This window comes from Trichosurus vulpecula, chromosome 3 (assembly GCF_011100635.1).
Source record: "Trichosurus vulpecula isolate mTriVul1 chromosome 3, mTriVul1.pri, whole genome shotgun sequence".
Classification (NCBI taxonomy): Eukaryota; Metazoa; Chordata; class Mammalia; order Diprotodontia; family Phalangeridae; genus Trichosurus; species Trichosurus vulpecula.
Genome location: NC_050575.1, coordinates 286,824,377 through 286,844,515, shown reverse-complemented (window position 1 = coordinate 286,844,515; position 20,139 = coordinate 286,824,377). Strand labels below are relative to the sequence as shown.

Below are 20,139 nucleotides of genomic sequence, written 5' to 3'. Positions count from 1 at the left end.
CAACATTCACTTTTACAAGATTTTGAGTTCTAAATTTTCCCTCTTCCTCCCCTGTTCCCTCCCTAAGATGGCATGCAATGTGATATAGGCTGTACATGTACAATCATATTAAACATATTTCCATATTAGTCACATTGTAGAGAAGAATTAGAACAAAAGGGAAAAATCATGAGAAAGAAAAAAAGAGAGAGAGAGAAAATAGTATGCTTTGATCTGCATTCAGACTCCATAGTTCTTTCTCTGGATGTGCATAGCATTTTCTATCATGAGTCTTTTGGAGTTGTCTTAGATCCTTGCACTGCTGAGAAAAGCTAAGTCTATCAGAATTGGTCATTGCGCATGAGGCTGTTACTGGTGTACAGTGTTCTGGTTCTGCTCACTTCGCTCAGCATCAGTTCATGTAAGTCTTTCCAGGTTTTTCTTAAATTCGCCTGCTCACCATTTCTTATGGAATGATTCCATTACATTCGTGTACCACAACTTATTTAGCCATTTCCCAATGATGGGCATCCCCTCAATTTCCAATCCTTTGCCACCACAAAAAGAGCTGCTATAAATATTTTTGTACATGTGGGTCCTTTTCTCTTTTTTATGATCTTTTTGGGATACAGATCTAAAAGTGGTATTGCTGGATCAAAGGGTATGCACAATTTTATAGCCCTTTGGGCATAGTTCCAAATTGCTCTCCAGAATGTAAACCATAGGTTCTTAACATGGGGTCCACAGACCCCCAAGGAGTGCATAGATAGATTTCAGGGTAGGGTCTATAAACTTGGATGGGAAAAAATTTGCTTATTTTCAGTAAACTTTGGTTTCCTTTGTAATTATATGTATTTTATTTTGTGAATTTAAAAACACTGTTCTGAGAAAGGGTCATCCATAGGCTTCACCATACTGCCAGTGATATTGAGCTGTGAGGTTTTTTCCCCCTTGGCAGGGATAGATTATGCTGAACCAGCAAGATAAATAACCTCTTCCCTTTGTGAGCAGTGGCCTACATTTACTCAATCTGTGGTTAGGGCTGTGCCCATGTGGCAAAATTTTTCTCCTTGAGAAGAAGCTCACTTGCTCATATGAGGATCGAACTTCTTTTAATAGTTTCTAGAATTTTAGAATCTTAGAGTGTCAGTGGGAAGTTGTGGTCTCCTAATCCAACCTCTTACCCAATATGGAACCTTCTGTAACACTGTGACAGATCTTCCTCAACCCTCTGCTTGAACACTTCCAATGGTGGGGCCTCACTACCTAACAAATCAGTCTGTTACATCCAATGTATTTGTCAATAGTTTTGGTTAATTAGGGCATTCTTATTTTGACTTGAAATTTATTTCTCCGTAGACATCTATTGGGACTTCACAAAACAGGTCTAAAAATTCCTGTTCCATGTGACAACAATCATGTCTTCCTATGCCTTCTTCTAGGTTAATTTGATTTCATCATTGGAAGGAACCCTAGAGATTATGTTGTTTAGAATCATAAAGGCAGACATCTTAGATCTCAGAGAGATCTGAGGAAAGCATCAGGTTCAGGAGAGCCCTCTGGCTTCAGGCAGGCCAGGTATGAGTCTTAGTTTACAGAACAGAATTAAACATAATGAACACCCAGACTGGTTAAGTGCCTACATCTGGGTAAACACCACGACATGCAAGAAAGATACTTTCTTTACTGCTGTTAAGAAGGACTGAAAAGATGTTTTTTTTTTCCAGATTACACTGAGGTGGAACAAGAAAGAAAACCATTTCTGACACCCACAGGGCCTCCTTCTTCAGAGATTTTGGCAGCTGATTACAAAGCATCTGATGCCCTCCCAACTAACATGGACATTGCAGGCCTGCTGTTTACTCCAGTGTTATCTAGGAATCCAAGCAGAAGACATGCAAAGACACCTGGGGTAGTGCCTGAAAATGCAAAGAGCCTCTTATCTCTTGCCTTTAAGCACACAGTAGGACATGTAATACTTTCTGAACATAAAGACATCAAATTCAATTGCTCAATCAGTGTGCCCAACATGTACTTAGACACTGCAGTTATCACTTGGTGGAAAGATGGGAAGGAGCTCCTGGGGGCTCATCATGCAATCACACACTTTTACCCAGATGATGAATTTACAGCGATTATTGCAACTTTTAGGTAAGTGCTTCTTTCTTTATTTCTTCATCCCTTCCTTCCTTTTTCCCTTTCTTTCCTTCTTTTTCATTTCCTTCCTTTTCTCTCTCCCTCCTTCCTTTTTCTTTCTTTCCATCTTTTTCTTTCCATTTTTCCTTCCTTCCTCCCTCCCTCCCTTCCTTCCTTCTTTCCTTCCTTTCTTTTTCTTCCTTCCTTCCAATCTTTCTTTCTTTCCTTCCTTCCTTCCTTCCTTCCTTCCTTCCTTCCTTCCTTCCTTCCTTCCTTCCTTCTTTACTTAATAACCCTCAATCAAGTTTTGCTGATACTGCTCTGCATTACTTTGTTTAGGTGTTTCCTTGTATGCTTGAGATTTAGGATTTTTATGGCACCATGATATTCTAGTGGATAGAGTGCTGGAGTCAGGAAAACTCATCTTCCTGATTTCAAATCTGGCTTCAGACATTTATTAGCTCTGTGTCCCTGGGGAAGTCACTTAACCCTGTTTGCCTCAGTTCCCTCATATGTAAAATGAATTGGAGAAGGAACTAGCAAACTACTCTGGTATCTTTGCGAAGAAAATCCCAAATGGGGTCATGAAGAGTTGTATATAGCTGAAAGAACTCAATAACAGCAATATTCCATTATGTTAATATACTCAGATTTGTTTATTCTCCAGTTGTTTGGAAATAATGGTTAGTTCCATTTATTTATTACTCTTAAGAACTAGAGCATCTCTGACTATGTGTCTATGGACAGGTTCTTTTCCCCTTTTTTGATGTTTCTGGGACAGAGTCCTAGCAACGGATACTCTGAGTATAATTGGTTTTGTAACTGATCAATATTTGCCTATTGATCTCCCAAAACATTTGTACTAGCCTGCAGTCCTAACCACATACGGTTTCCCCATCACTCCAGCAATACTGAATTTTTATCTTTTTTGGGGGGAGGGGGCTATTTATTCCTCTTATAATAAGCGCAAAGAAATATCTTATTAAGGTAGTCTTGATTTCAGCATTTCTTTGCTTACTAAGAAATTTGAATATATTTTCATATGGCTATTCATATTCATATGGCTAGTTTATATTTCCTTCATAAATTATCTAAAAATATACCCTCTTCGATGGAATAATGGCTAAAGGATATAAATATGTATTAGGAAAGTCATTTTAAAAAATTAATCATAGGGTCATATATTTTTAGCTGAAAGTAACCTTAGATATCATCTAGGTCCATTTCTTTACTTTACATATGAGGAACTGAGGTCCAGTAAAGGCATTTGTCCAAGCCCACCTGAGCTGTCAGTCACAGAGCTGAGATTCCAAGCCAGGACTTCCAAATCCAGACCTCTTTCCAATATGCTGTACTACCTCTTCATGGCATTTAAAAATACTAAATCATTTCTGATTTTAAAACTTTTTCCTCTTAGAGAAAGAAAATAAATAAATTAACACAGAAATTAGAGGCAACTAGTGGCACAGGGGTTAGTGCACGGGGCCTAGAGTCAGGAAGACCTGAATTCAAATCTGGCCTCGGACACTTACAAGCTGTTTGACCCTGGGGAAGTCACTTAACCCTGTTTGTTTCAGTTTCTTCAGCTGTAAAATGGGGATAATTATAGCACCTACCTTGCAGGGTTGTTGTGAGGATTAAATGAGATAACATTTGTAAAAAGTGCTCAGCACAGTGCCTAGTAAAATCACATTGCACCAGCTTATAAATAATTATGGCTAACTTTTCTCTTTTTTGTATTAGCCTAATGTTTCTGCATATTTTTTATGCTATAGACTATAAAAAATAAAATCACCAACTTTTATAGACTACAAATAGCTACAAGCCCACAGTAGGGTTATTTCTAACAGACAGTATGCAGTGATGCCATCTCTTAATCAGTTTATCTAACGCCTTGGTTTTCAGATCTCTACTGATAATGTTAAATGACTCCAAATACTAGCAATTTGATTTTCTCTCTTTGTACTACTCACTTTGGGTTGGTATCAAAAAGCAATTAGTCCTAAGGGCTGTGGCAATCAACAAAGATGATGGATTTGGAACACTTCTTTATAGTTCTCCATATCAGTTTCATTCAGTTGAGCAAACATTTGTTAGGTGCCTGTGTAACAACTAAAATAATATAAACTGAGGCACAAAGTTCTGAGCACAATCAATTTATTAGTAAAGCATGAGTTTACCAATATATAGGATCTCAGCTTCCCCAGTAAGTTAAGATCCCAAATGAGGGGGACAATTTTCTTTTATAGGTTTTAGGGAGTACAGAATAAAGAATAGAACATGGTAGGTGACATCATGGAGTTGATGACAACGTGAAGGGATACATAGCTGAGGTACAGGGAATAATATGATTGGTTGGAAGTATGGAATTGAAGGGCTAGCAATAATTGCCTCTTTTCCTCCTGTGACTTAAGGAGTGTTTATTGTTTGAGTCCACATAGGAAACCAGGCATCCTTGAAGGGTAGCTTGGTAGTATAAAGATAGTAGATCCCTACACCCTTGTGGCCATCTATATCCCCCAACACAGCAGAATTCCTTGAAGCAAGAATAGAACATTGATTAATTAGCAAGAGAACTGGATTTCTAAACTTAACCCTTTACAGAACAGCTGAATTCTGAACTAAGTTCTGAGACAGAGAACCATGACTTAAACAGTTATAGGATAAAATCAATTAATTGTAAATAGGATCAATAAAAAATGATACAAAATCAATCTTGATCATTTCACCTGCTATGAGCAAAGCACTGTTCTAGGTGCTGGAGATACAAACTAAAAAACTAAACCACTCCTATTTTCAAGGAGCTCAATTGTATTGGGAGAAGAGATATATCATGTACACAGAGAAATAAAAACAAAAAGTATTTGCAAGGTAATTCTAAGTGGGATAGAACACCAGTACCTGGGAGAAGGTGATCACCTCCTGTTGGAGGTGACATCTGAGCTAGGCATGTTGGTGCGACAGTGAGAAGGTGTGGAGATCTACATGTGAAAAGGAATGGAGGTAGGAGATTGACTATGGTATGTGAAGAGGCAGATAGGTTTGACTAACAGAGAGAGTATATGAAGATACAGAAATAAGCCTGGAAAGGTAGGTGGGAGCCATGTTGCTTTATATGCTGGGTTGGTGATTTTGTATTTATTCTGGATGTATTGGGGATCCACTAAGATTGTGAATAAGGAAATGATATGGTCAGACCCGTATTAAGAATATCCATTTGGAGGATGAATTTGTGAGAGGAGAAATTGAAAGCAAGGAAGCAAAATAGGAGGTTATAGTAATAGTCCAGGTGAGACATAATGAGGACCTAAATTAGTACACAAGTTTTATGAGTGAAAAGAAAGGAGAGATGGGAGCGCTCTTGTGAAAGAATAGATAAGGCTCGGCAATTGATTGACCAGGGGGACTGAGGGAGAGAGAAGTCAAGGATGGTCCTGTGATTGTGAATGGAGAGGACTGAAAGGATAGTAATCTCCTCAATTAAAATGGGAATGTTTAGGGGAGCTATTGTATTTCTGGGCTAGGCCTGACTCCTTTGGTAGTTTAGGTTCCATATTGGAATGAATTGAAGCCATTTCATTCAACAATGAACAAATTGGAGGTCATTCAATAATGAACAAAAAGGGGTTTACTTAGCCATAGCAGGAGAAGGATATTCAACAAGGATATACATGGAGGAAGAGAAGAGGGGAAGGGAACAAGCATTTATTAAGTGCCTACTATATGCCTAGTGTTTGTTAAGCACCTATTTGCTAGGCACAAAGTAGGAACTGTATAAATATACTGAGCGCATTACAAACATTATCTCATTTGATCCTCACAACACCATGAGATAGGTGCTATTGTGATCCCTATTATATATTCTATTGAGGAAGCTGAGGGCAACAGAGGTTAAGTGACTTGCCCAGAATCACAGTAGCTAGTAAGTGTTTGAGCCACATTTGAACTCAGATCATCCTGATCCTGGGCCACTGCAAGTTGATTCAACTGAAGCTCCCCTGCCTCTAAATTGCTCATTATGGTGTGCCAGCCAAGTACCTTTGGAGCTCCCCTGGTGGTTATTTTTTGAACTCAGACAATCTGAAAGTGATGTCAAGAGCCTGAACCTTTAGTTCCCTGAGTCAATCAAATCTGAAAAACAGTTTCAGTACCTTTTAAGGAAAAAAAATCTAGCTTAACTTGAATGAGAAGCAGGGAGTTTAGGGTATTGTTCCCACCATAGTTGAGTTTTTGGAGAAAACATAAGGAATTAGATTTTGGATGTGTTGAAGTTAAGAGGAGGCAGCTGGTGGTAATGTGGAACTGGAGTTCAGGTTTGGGAGGGAGAGAGGGGGATTAGTAAGATTAAACTAAATCCTCATATTTGAAGCTTTACTTAATAAAGACTTCAAGAAAACTGCTTTCTTCATTGCAACACTTTCTATTGTCCCACTCTACTTTTTGGGTCTTTCGGCCAGGAACTTTTTGCCATGACTTATTGGTTGGAACCTCCTAAGGTAGACAAATATTATTTTGCTTTTATACCCACTAACTAAAAACTACAGAGAGGAAGGAGCCCTGTAAAGCAGAAGCTAGGTAGTTTGCCCATAATTACTCCACCAAGTAATCAAAATATAATTTTCTACAAAACCAAACTTTCTGCTTGTTGTTCTTGGACTTGGTCCTTGGTACAATCTTATGACTCTATCAGAGAAAAAGCAGGACTGAAAAGGAAGAAATCTATAAAAAGATTTTTAAAACTTTCTATGGTTCCTTTGCAGGAAACAAACTCAGAACTACCACCATCCTAGCAATCCTGTGGTGTATATGCTCTATTGGCATTTTCATAGGTGGCTATCTCTTGAGTTGTTTTTTTTTTAATAGGCAGTAGGGTCTTTTAGCTCCTGTGAAAATGACACAGCTTGTGCTTAGTCAGTCAACAAACATTGCTTAAGGGTTTACTATGTTCCAGGTAATGTGCTAAGTGCAGGGGATACAAATGCAAGCAAAAAGAAAGACAGTGCCTACCCTCAAGGAGCTTACTTTTTAACTGGGGATGGAAACACAAAAAGAAGAGCTGAAAAGCAAGAGTCAGGGGGAAGTAGGGAGATGAAGCAGGAGCATGGGTACTAAGTCCAGAGAATGAGGGATGGCTGGTCGGGGGACTTTCCCTGGAGTGGAGGCTCTGTGAAGAACTTCTCAATGGGAAAATGAGTCCATATGATTTACCTTCATCTTTGTAATGTTTTACCACTTTGAGCATTTTGACTGGTTAGGTCAACCAAACAGTTGGTCTTAACTAATTTTTTTTTCATTGAACTAACAGGTTTACTTAATTGAATACATTGATCAGATCTCTCTTAGCATTGTATAGCCATAGCCTGTGAGTTAAAAAGCAAAATATTATTTAATGGCATTAATAGATTAATAAAGATTAGATTAAAAGCCCTAAATATTTTAACTAGTTAGGAAAGTCAGCAAATTAGCTTTTAATGAAGTGCAATTTAAGAAGGACCTGAGTGTTCAAAGAAGAAAAACATCTTTTTTTAAAAAAAAAAATCATTTTATTTATTTTTAGCTTTCAACATTCACTTTTATAAGATTTTGAGTTCCAAATTTTTCCCTTCCTTCCCCTCTCCCAAGAGGGCATGCAATCTGATATGGGCTATACATGTGCAATTATATTAAACCTTAATTAAACCTTAGTCATGTTGTGAAAGACGAATCAGAACAAAAAGGAAAAACCACGAGAAAGAAAAGGAAAAGAGAAAATAGTAAAGCAACTGCTTTTGAGATCTTTGTGCCTTCCATAGGAAGGACTGACTTGGTTTGATTCCCAAAATAAAGAATTTCCATTTCTATTGATAATGATCCCTCATTTGACTACCATATTTGGCAAGTTTCTAATTCTGAACTTCTGTGAGTTCGAATCCTGTCAAGGTAATATTTTGAGACAGTTGGTGGAAAATTCATTCTTTTATATTTGCTAAAAGAAAAATTAGACATGTTCAGTTTAGGAAGTCAAGTTATATTCCTTAGAAACAGAAAAGGCCACTCTTAAAAATTAACTTGACCTACAGTAAAGTGTCTACTATTTGTTTGGCACTATGCTAGACACATTGGGACACAAACGTAAAAGCAAAATGATTTCTGGACTCATGAAGTTTACGGTGTCCAGGGGGAATAGAAAATGCTGAGCCTTACTTAGGAATTGTGCACCTGTGGAAAGGGGGCAGCAGTGGCACTCCACCACCTGTGGCAGTATGGCTGCTGTAGGGAGAGGAGTTGGAAGCAAGGATCAAAACAGTGTGGGAAAAAGATAGAGTGTATCTCGTTCCTATTGCCCTTTCTGCTACAAGAGTTGTACCAGCAATCTTTTCAGTGGTCCTGCAGTGGATGAGCTAACATACTAGTACTTTTATTCAACCATGAAAAGTATTTTATCCACCTCTGCTATAGTTTGTAGGATACTAAGTATAAAATCACAATAGCAGGAGAATGGCTTGTCTCAGAACATTTCTTTCTGAACTCCATTGAAAAAGATGAGAATAGCAAGATAACTAAGGTAGGGAATGAGTTAGGCTCTCACATGATGGAGGGAATGCCCACATCCATCAGATCAGGCAGCTGAATGTTTTGAGCACTAATAATAATAGCTATAAAATAATAAATAACTCAGTGTAGTATAGTGGAAACTCCTGTCTTAGGTAGTTTTGTTACTGTTTCATAGCAGCATTATATGAAATTAGTAGGTGAGGCACCATCTGGGAAGCAACTGTATATTTCATGAACACCAGCTGTCAGCTGGAGAAAGATGGAGTTCAGCACAGGTGGAGGACCCTGAGATGCTATCCTTTCTCCTTTTTTTCTCTTACAATCCCTAGAGCCCTACAAGACTCAGCTCAGATACTACTTTTCCTTGAGGCCTAAACTCATATGCCAAGTTATCTGTGCTCTCTCCCTCTTCATATTGTTCTGCATTTACTTATCTGGGTGGTTGTGTTATATTACTCTCCACTGTCTCCCTTCATTGAATATAAGCTCCCTGGGGGCAGGGACTATTTTATTTTTGCATTTGTATTTGCAGAGCTTAGCACAATGTCTTGCACCCAGTAAGTATGAATAAACATTGAATTGGATTCATTGATCATTCTTTCAACCGGCCACAGTTAGTGAATCCATATGTAAAACTCTCCAGTGTCATTCAGAAAATGAGAGCTGTTGCCATGAAGTTTTTTAACCCGGGTGGCCATATCTGTGTCATTTATATTTTGGCAGGCAAAGGAATAAAAATCGCATAAAAACTGGCATTTGTATAGCACTTTTAAGCTTTGCATAGAATTTTATATATGTTTTCTCATTTGACCCTTACAACAATCCTGTGAAGTAGGTGCTACTATTATCCCCATTTTATAGACGAAGAAATTGAAGCAGAGAGAGGTTAAGTGACTTGTCCAAAGTCACAAAGCTAGTCAGTGTCTACAGCAGAATTTGAACTGAGGTCTTCTTGACTCCAAGGACTACGCTGTATCAGCTGTACCACCTAGATGGCAATGGCTGATGAATATGAATTCCTTTGCATCTGTCTGGTTAAAATTGACACTTAGCACTTCTTTCTTAAAAAAAAAAGTTTTATTGAAGGATTTTGTTCTTCCATCACAGTCATTTTCACTTGATCTTAGCCTCAATAAGGCCAAGAAGTGGTTGAACTGAACCTGCCCTTGAAACAAAGAAAGGCAGTTAAGCAAAAATCAACCAGTAGTGACCAATCTAAAAGTGGATGCAGCACTGCGTTCCCCTGCTTCCCAACCTTAGAAGTAATTTCCAAAGACAATTTTAAAGGAGTTGTAAACTTGGGAAATAGAAATAAATAGGATGTGTATGACAGTATTTCTTCCTATTTGTCAATCATTGGTATTTACAGCATGGAAAACTCTGTGGGGTCTGTGTGGGGTTTAGAAAATGTAGAAGAGGGAAGAGGAGACAAGGAACTGAAAGTTTCAAAGCCATATCCACCTTGTCAATTAGTCTTTCAACTGATGTCTCATTTCTGTTGTTCAGGATAGTCACTGATCTAAAGTAAAAATCTTGGTTTTTTCCTTCTTTTAAGCATAAGCAATGTGCAGCGTTCTGATAACGGGTCCTACTTTTGCAAATTAAGAATAAACGGTGATGAAATTGTGTCTGAGCCCATCTATATTGAAGTACAAGGTAAGTCAAAAGACAAATGATTGAGAGAATAGGACTGCTCACTGAAGGCTTTGTTAGGATACTCTGAGGTAAAGACTGTGGGTGTTAATACCCCCATTTTGATAAATAGATAAACATTTAATGAACACATTAATATTTTCCTCCATTAGACTGTGAGCTCCTTAAAAGTAGGGATTTTCTTTTGCTTTCCTTTATATCCTGAGCACTTAGCACAGTGTCTGACATATAGTAGGTACTTAATAAATACTGGTTGACTTGAGTGCTATGGGTCAGATGCTGTCCTTTGCTCTGGGGATACAGATAGCAAGGCATTGTATTGAAAAAAAACAAACCACTATAAACAAACGAGACATGGAGAGGGAAGGAAGACATCCAGCAGGGGGCATGTTAGGGATACCTGGCTGGGAAGTGAGGTGGAGGGCTGGATCTGATTAAGTGAAATATCTTTCCCAAGATGGTTCCATGGGCAGAGTCCAAGTTTTTTCCTGGGGATAGAAGTAGGGATAATGGCCAGAGAACAGACAGCATAGTTTGAGCTGATAAGGAAACTGAGGTATAGGTTAAGGGATTTGCCTATGGTCACACAACTAATCAGTCAAGATTTGAACCAAGATTTTTTCCTTTTCTAAGTTTAGTGCTGTTTGCACTCCAAAATGAAGCATTTCTGAAATTGCTTTCATTTTTACTTTGTTACCTCTTTGGTGCAAATGGATATTTGCTTACTTGGCATCTGTTGCTACTGTTGGTTTACTATTTACTAGTCTCAACTTTCTATTAAAGGAAATGGAACACAAAATGAGTGAGTATCTTTCTTGGGCTCAGACTGATGTTTAGCACTTGACTCCTGCCCTTTCCCTAAGATCTGAAGTCATGTTCTTTTTTTTTCTAAGAGATTCATTTTGTTTTGTGATTAAAGCAAGAAGAATTTTTCCCATGGAAACTTTTCCTTGCTACCCATTCTTCTGAGAAATTGCTTAAAGAGTTAAAACCTCTTTATGGAACATGATTTTTTTTTGGTTGAGTAGGAGAAGGGTTAGCAAAGGAAAAGGGGAAAAGATGTGTAATCCAGAGTATTGCCCAAGACTGACCCAATAGAGGAGAGATCACCTTTGAGGGTTTGGAATAGCTTCATCAAGAGAGGTTCTCCATAGTATGCCACCCATCTGGAAAAATTAGGGGACCTTTCATTTGTCAGGATTCCAGGAAAATACCTAGGGTAGGAATTAGTCATTATATCCAAATATCTTTGCCTACATTCTTGAGTCTCTAAACAACCAATTTTCCAACATTCCTAGGATATCCAAACTGGAACCAGTGAGTTATTCTGATCTCAAGATTAAAAAAAACCCTTAGAAGCTTTTGGATCTGTTCAATTTTTAGCACATGCACCAAATATACATTGACTGGAATGCTTGGAAGTATTGCTAAGCTTCTGTTTTAAATGGCCCCAAATTTGGGTTTCTAGTGGGAGATCTTACCAGTTAAGATCTTAACTTTTTAGTTGTCCAAATGAGATCATGTATGTAAAAATGCTATATAGGTTCAAGGTGACATTATAGAATTTCTATCCTTTTTTCCTAGTTTTGCCTCCTCCTCCTCTTCCTCCTTCTTCCTCTTTCCTCTTCTGTCTTCCTTATTTCTTCTTCACTTCCCTATCTCAGTCCCAGTACTGATCAGCATAAGAACTTTGACCTGCTCTGTTTCTTACATGAGCTCATTTGTCCCTCTTTAGATAGCTTGGTGGTTCCTTACCCTGCTTCTAGGAGGTTTTACCATATTGGTGCCAGACTTAGCTTGAACATCTGATCAGTTTAGCCCTCTGTAGCTCAGGACTCCCAAGCTCAAGTGATCCACCAGCCTTAGCCTCCAAAAGAACAGGAATTATAGGCATGTACCACCATGCCTCACCCCTACTTCTTTCTACCAGTCCTCACATAGCATGAATTTGAGGGCTTCCACCATCATGATTACCCCTCTCTGAAAATTTTCCAATTCCATAATGATGATGATGATGGTGTTGCTTATTATAAGTCATATATATAAAGTGAAAAGACTAGAAGTGAACATAAAAAGGAATGTTTTTTCTTTGACTTTATGTTTATCATAGTGAAACAAAGACCCCATGATTTTGCATTACAGCAGTGAGCTAAAACTATTTTAATGGTTTCTTATTATCATTCTTTCAAACTACTTTTTTTCTTACAGATTTTTTTTAACATTTTAATAAATCCAATTACAAAATCTTTGGAGAACTTGTACAGGAAATAAAATTGTGGTGTAGGTTGATTGGTAGGAATTAGCCATTGGGTTTTTCTTAATAGGCTTTTATCATGTTCAGTGAGTCTTTTCACAGGCCTCAAGAAGGATATAAAGAAATAAACTACTTTTTTAATAGAATTGTTATTTTCCTCAGGACCTTTTTCTTTCTGTTTTTCTTAATGTTATTTTTTATTCTCTCTTTAAGGACTTCCTTATTTCACTAAACACCCAGACAGCATGAATGTTAGCAAAAACACAGCTTTCAATCTCACCTGTCAGGCAGTGGGACCTCCTGAACCTGTCAAAATTTTTTGGGTTCGAAATAGCAACCGTGTTACCAACAAGCCAGAAAAATCTCCTTCTGTTCTAACTGTCTCTGGTAAGTCATATTGTTCATTCTTTTGTAAGAATTGTAATCTATGGCAAGAATTTAAATTAGAGCTTTTGATGGGAAATTCTCCTTTGTCTCATCTCTGAGAAAAGACCATTGGATTTGGCAATTAAGATATTGGAAGACAGTTCTGGAGAAAGCAATTTCATTTCAGTAATGGGGTGAGAAATCAGACTTTAAGGGGGTTGGGAATTGAGTGAAAGGAGAGGAAGAGGAGGCAATGTGTAGAGACAGCTTATTTTTTGTTTTCCTAGAGGAGTTTGGCTGTGAAAAGGAAGATATAGTTGAGGGGATCATAGGGTCAATTGAGAGTTTTTTAAGAAGAAGAAAACCTCGGCATATTTCTAGGTAGCAGGAAATGATCTACTTTACTTGATAGAGAGAATGAGAGGGAGAGGCAGAGGAAGAGGGAGAAGAAGAGGGGGCTGAGAGAAAGACAGAGAAACAGAGACAGAGACAAAGACAGAGAGACAGAGGGACAAAGAGAGAGACAGAGAGACAGATGGAGAGAGAGAATGATTGGGATGGAATCTTCTTGAGGCGATGGGATCAAAGATTCATGGAGAAGTGTGGGCTTTGGTTGGTAAAAGGATGTACCTTCATCAGACACTGAAGCTGAAGAGGAGAGAATTGAGGATGGTGTTAAAGAATTTTGAGACGTAGAGTTAGGAAGAAATGTGAATAGCCTCTATTTTCTTGATATAGTGAGTTTAAGTATGCTGTTGAGAGGTTGGGGAAGCCAGTGGATAGAACACAGGATCCTGAGTCAGGAACACTTATTTTTAAATCCGGCCTCAGACACTCAACCTCTTTCTGCCTCAGTTTCCTCAGCTTTAAAATGGAAATAATACCAGCACTTATCTCTCAGGGTCGTTGTGAAGATTAAATAAGACATTTTTAAAGTGATTAACATAGTGCCTGGCACATAGTTGGTGCCATATAAATGCTTATTCCCTTCCCTTTCCCTTCCCTATGAAATGGGAATGATTACAGCACCAACCTCCCAGGAAAAAAATGAGATAATATTTGTAAAGCACTTTGCAAACCTTTATATCCTATACAAATGCTAGCTATGATGATGATTTGGTGTGGGAGTCTTGAAGACAGAAGAAAAGCTTTGAAATAACTGTTCTGAAGAGTATAGTAGAGGATCAGTTAGGGAATAATAAAAAGATGATCTTGCTGCTTGGAGGGTTTAGTTGATATTAGATAACTTTGCCTTGGATCCAGTCATTCCTGTTCAGTAGCAGCAGCAGAGTCTGGTAGTGGGAGGAGTTGAGGGCTGAGGTCTGTAAGTTCTGTTAGTTCTCCGTTGTCATACTCCCACATGGTTCACATCCTACTGTCTCAGCGATATGTAATTGTTAAAAGTTACCTCCTTGCATAAAGAAGGCAATAATAATAATTAAAGCTAGCATTTATATGCTCCTGAAAGGAGAGAATATAAAGGAGGAGGAGGAGGTGATGGTCAGCTGCCTCAGAGGCTACAGAGAGGTCCAAAATGGTGAGACCTTAGGAAAGTCCATTGGTTGTAACCACTGAGAGATCATAGAGACCAGCTCATATTGGCGTCTTTGAAAACTTGCTATCTCCTCCAGCTTCTAGCATAGTGCTTTGTACACAGCAGGCATTTATGAAATATTGCTTGGTCTCTCTTAGAATTTTTGTATCAATGGGCCACTCATTTTACTATATCTTTTATTTTCTAATGGGTAGAATTGTGAGAATTTCTCTTGATACTGAAAGTATGTCAGAGATGGACTTTGAACCCAGGTTTTCCTGATTCTAGAGCTGTGCCTCTATCCACTGTATCACACTCTCCAGACATTCTGGGGTGGGGTGGGAAACACATTAAATTTCTAACTAATATACTATATAAGGAACAATGTTTTCAAGTTATTTACTCCATTCAACAGATGATTAGATTGAAGTTTGGAGAGACTGTGACTTGCCCAAGATCATACAGCCAATTTGGGAAAAGCTAGAAATAGTCATTGTTATATTGTGTCTCTTTCATTTTACTACAGAAACCTGTAATAGAGGTATGATTCTCATCCTCTGACCGCAGTGTTATGAGGGAGTTCTGCCAAAGTGTAATTATGAGATTGGTCATGCTTTAGTCTAAACAATCTTTAATGTGTGGTTTTAAGAGATGAGTTCATCACTTCAGTGGATGACTGCAGTAATCAAATGGAGAACTATTTATTTGACATTTGCCAAGGTAGTAAATATCCTTACTGGTCACTTGAGAATGGCAAAGTGGGGCTCACAGTCTTTATTCTTATTTATATAATGATTTCAAGTTTAGCTTTAAGTGAAAAACTCTGACTTAAATTTAGTCTGCTAGGTCTAAATTGAAGCCTGTTTCTAAACAATTATAAAATATTCCAGAGAAGTTCAGGCCATTTTCTCATTTTTTTAAGGCTTTGAAAGGCAATTCAAGCTGATGCAAAAGACTTTAGTGATCTGGGGAAGTACCAGAGTGGATTCCAAGATTGTTAAATTTCCATTTACACCTCAGAAATTGGCAAACACTAAAATTCAAGGCTTGATTTATTTTTTTTTTGTTGGTTGTCTAGACTTTAAAAAGTGTTATATGCAGATTGAACTGAAAAGTATGTCCTGTGTACATTCTGCTCTCCTCCCCTTTGTTAAACATTCACCAGCTCACCCCTGGTGGTGATTGATTACCTACTAGAGGGGCTCAGGTAAGTTAGATTGACCCAGTGCCTATCCCCAGGGAGTTTATAATCTTAACCTGGAATGACTAGGCATGAGAATAATCAAGTCATTTGGATTAGTAGTTTTTAACTTCTTGAGGCTCCTTTTTCTTCTGCTCTCTTATCTTAATCCCAAGGAAACCGTGGAGTATGTATTATTATACCTATCATACAGACCAATGTATTTTAATTAATTTCCACACTGCCTTTTATAAACATTAGTGTTGCATACAGGGTTTCTTTCACTTTACCACAGAAAGACTAGAATAGAGGTAAGCCATTTTCATCCTCTGATCATAGTTAATTAAAAAGTGCTAGAACCCAAGTCTCACGACTTCTAGGACTGCTGAGAATACAGTAGGTACTTAGTAGATGTATTGACTTGACTAGTCAATATCTTGCAGTAGGCCATGCTCATTTTGAACAGGTGCGTTTTTTTATAAGCAAGGCTTGGGTGTTTTGTTTTTTTTTTTTTTAGCTTACAAGTTAAGTATGAGAAAAGGACTAGTGTCTGGAAGTTTGCTGCTGGAGATATGGTTTGGCAAGCTCTTTGTTTAGATAGAGACATTTGCTAAGAGTCAGATGAAAGAGCACCGGACTCAATGAGGAGACACCTGAGTATGAAGGCTGCCACTGATACTTATATTAGCTGTGTTTCCTTTCTAAGGCTTCGTTTCGTCATCTGCAAAATAGGGTTGTTGCGAGAATGTAAATAAAGTGAATGTAAATATCAGCAGTCATTACAGAATTACAATATATAATTAGTTGACCTGACAATTAGTTGGTCACGCAGGCTTTGTCTGAAGACCTCTAGTATTAGAGAATTCATTACCTCTACAGACAGCCCTTTTGGACAGCTTTAATTGTTAGGAAGGATAGCTTGGTGGCTCAGTGGATAGAATGCTAGGTCTGGAGTCAGAAAGAACTGAGTTCAAATGTGGCCTCAGACACTTACTAGCTGTTGTGACCCTGGGCAAGTCACTTAACCCTGTGTGCCTCAGTTTCTTCATCTGTAAAATGAGCTGGAGAAGGAAATGGAAAACTACTCCAGTATTTCTGCCAAGAAAACTCCAAATGGGGTCACAGAGTCAGACATGACTGAAAAACAATTATTAGGAAGTATTTCCTTTACCTACAATCTTAACTGACCTCTAAAATTTCCACCCATTACTCCAGTTCTGGACTTGCCTTTCGGAATCAAACGGGGAAAAAAGTCTCCTCCATCCTCCACATGTAGGCCTTCAAATACTTGTCCACCCTAAGTTTTCTCTCTCTAAGCCAAATATCCCTGGTTTCTTAAAGTGATCCTCATCTCAAGGATTATCACCATCCTGGTCACCCTCCTGGATGCTCTCCAGCTTATCTAATAATTGCTTTGCCATTGTTCTACTCCAAGCCGCACAATAAAACACTGTGGCTGGTCAGCTTCAGTTGTGTAGTGTTCAACATATTGTCCTTTGTTTGTGGGGATGGTACTTCTGACCCCCCCAATAGGTCATGGATTTTGAGGAGTTATTCCCCTTATGGGGAGAGTTTGTGTGTGCATTTTCATAAAGGTAACTAGATTTGGGGTATAGTCTTTGGTCGGGGAACAGAGTAAAATTAACTGATCTTTGTGGAGCTCACACCTGTGAGCATGGCAGTGTGTTAGAGGGGAGGGAGCCCTGGCTCTGTAGTCTGAGAACTTGACTTTCAGTGTTGGCTTCGTATTGGACAAATCACCTCACCACTCGTGGGCTTGGTTTCAGTTTTTTGGTAAAATGAGATGGTTGGACTGCGTTAACTCTAAGGCCCCCGCCAGCTCCAAATTTATTATCTGATCTTGGTCTCATTTTTATCGCATTTTTATCAGTGGTGCTTATTGTCATGTATAATTTACCTAGGCAACTAGGTGACATAATGGGTTGGGTGTACAATGGTACCAATGGACTTGGAGTCAGGAAGAACTGAGTTCTAATCCTGCCCCAGATACTTATTAGTAGTGTGACCCTGGGCAAGTCACTTACCCTTTCACAGCCTCATTTTCCTTTTCAGTAAAGTGGGACTAATAATAGCACCTACATGTTGGGGTTGTTGTGAGGCTCAAATGAATTAATATATTCAAAGCACTTTGCAAACTTTAAAGCGCTATACAAATTCTATCGTTGTCATTATCATTCTTATTATTATTATTATGACTTTACATGCATCTTCTGCTTCTGTGCTTTACACAGGCTGTCCCCCATGCCTGGAATGCAGTCCTTTGTCATGGTCCCCTCTTAGAACCTTTGTCTTCCTTCAAGGCTTGGTTCAGATACCATCTCTTCCACATAGCCTTCACCTCAGGTGAAGATTTTCTCCCCTCAAATACTCCCAGAGAATTTCATTGTCCTCTCTCCTTTATCATTGTCCCATTCTGCCTTATCTTATATTTACCAGAGTATGTGATATATCCCCTCCAATTCCCACCCCTCCCCCCACTGCACTGCCTTTTAGAGAATATAAATATCGCCTCCATGCTGAGGACTTCATTACTTTATCTTTGTGTCTTCATCACCTACACAGTTCCTTGTGTGTAGTTGGTATTTGACGTAGCTTTGTTGGATTTTAATTTGTTGAATTAATAGATGAGATGTGGTAAATATGATTGTTTATGATTCCTCAAGTTCTGTGCTCCCATTAATGGGATCATAGTTACTCCCCTAAGGATTTCCCTGTCCAGTCTGGCAAAAAATGACAACTTGAGTCTGGCTTGAACAGATTCCTTGACAAACCATCAGGTCTCAAAGGGAAGAACCATTACTAGTAGTTTTGTTGCCTGGATAAACTTCATGTAACATAACCTCAAAATGACTTTTTAAGGCAAGTTCATTTGTTGGGGGAAGACACCACCCTGTAAGGAAAGAGACTCTGGGACACTGCCCTGTGGTGGGCAGAGACAGGCCATGGAGGCGCTTTCTTGAGGTGAGGCTGTTGATGAGTGGCGGAGTAGAGTGGAAGAGCCCCATATAGTATCTTCCCCTTTTAAATAATCATTCTTCCTAGATGCCATGCTTCCTTGTTTCTATCTACTTCTGAAGGAGGTTCAAGAGCTAGCAATACCCTTTAAATTTTGATATCTCGTCCACCAATGCTGACATATGTTGTAACTGTGATCCAAGGTGCTTTGGAACTCCTTGACATCCAAAACATATTCATTTTCTTGTGAGAAGATTTTGAAGTCCAACATGCTTCTTTGCATTGTCAGGGTATTCACTGAAGGAGGCAGCTAGGGGTGCAATGGTCAGCGGCTGGATCTGGAGTCAGGAAGACGCCCAGCTCAGATCCTACCTCAAATTCTTCCTAGTTGCGGCAAGTCACAACCTCTGTCTATCTCAGTCTCTTAGCTACGGATGAGGAAAATGTGGATCATAACAGCACCTACCTCACAGAGTTGACAGAAGATCAAATGACATATTTTAAAATACTTAGCACAGTGCTGGGCACATAGGAGGCACTTAATAAATGGTTCTCTTCCCCTCCCCAAAGACCCTTGTTTTTGACCTTCAGATACAGAGCAAGATTATCCCTCTAATGACTTAATTTAGAACACACAAAGCAAAATAATCTGCATTTAAATATCCAAAACTGTGTTTTTTTAGTAAGCATTTGAATTCTTGTGAACTCCAGCTCTATGTTTTATCTTTTTTAGATTCTAGGTCACAGCAAAACAAAAATTAATCCTTCTTTATTGGTTGTTTCAATAAGAAAGTTAATGTTAGCGCAAAATGGGAGAATTGTTTATCTGATTCATTAATAGGATTGCTTAATCTATAGCCTACAGGATTCGTCTAACTGCTTAAAAAAGAAAAACAAAAAACAAGCACAAAACATTATTTGACTACCCTCAGCAACTCTAATTGTCAAGGGGACATCCTGTTACTGAATGTTCCTTAAAACTGTTTCAGAGGTGCTCTTTGCATAAAGTGCCCTGGTTATTATTGCTCATGAAGGCATTTTCCAGAAGGAGCCAAACAAGTGGACAAAGGGTGTGTTTTAAGAAAAGAGGTTTACTACAGATAAAAAATAAATATTTCTTAATTATATCATGGCATCAAATATAGAAATGAATTGGATACTCAGTGAAACTCTAGAGATCATTACTCTGGAGTAGGTATGCTTGGTCTTGAGTCCTTGAGGCACTTAGAACTCTGTGCACCAGAGAATCCTTGAGATCTCTTTTAATTCTGTTGCTAGACAACTCTGAGTTTTTGCTCTTGTCCCATGCCAATGTCATTTAACTTGAGATTGCTCTCATCTTCTGCACATTTTATAAAAATAAAGAGGAAAACGAAATTATTTTCTGCAAAATCTAAATTATTTTCTCATGTTTACTAGCCCTACTTTTTCATATTATGGAATCACAGTATTTCAGGGCTGGAAGAGATTCAGTGACCATCTAGTATTCTAGTTCAACCTGTAATTGTAGCGTACCCACCAAATCAC

The 20,139-nt window shown here is 38.5% G+C and overlaps 1 protein-coding gene across 1 annotated transcript in view; it reads left to right on the top strand.

Moving 5' to 3' along the window:
- MERTK (MER proto-oncogene, tyrosine kinase) overlaps positions 1 to 20,139 on the top strand; it is a 128,588-nt gene that overhangs the window by 36,317 nt on the left and 72,132 nt on the right. The window contains exons 2-4 of the mRNA XM_036752462.1: positions 1,707 to 2,130; positions 10,205 to 10,305; positions 12,770 to 12,943. Of these exons, the coding sequence (XP_036608357.1) occupies positions 1,707 to 2,130; positions 10,205 to 10,305; positions 12,770 to 12,943 (699 nt within the window). The remainder of the gene's footprint in view (positions 1 to 1,706; positions 2,131 to 10,204; positions 10,306 to 12,769; positions 12,944 to 20,139) is intronic.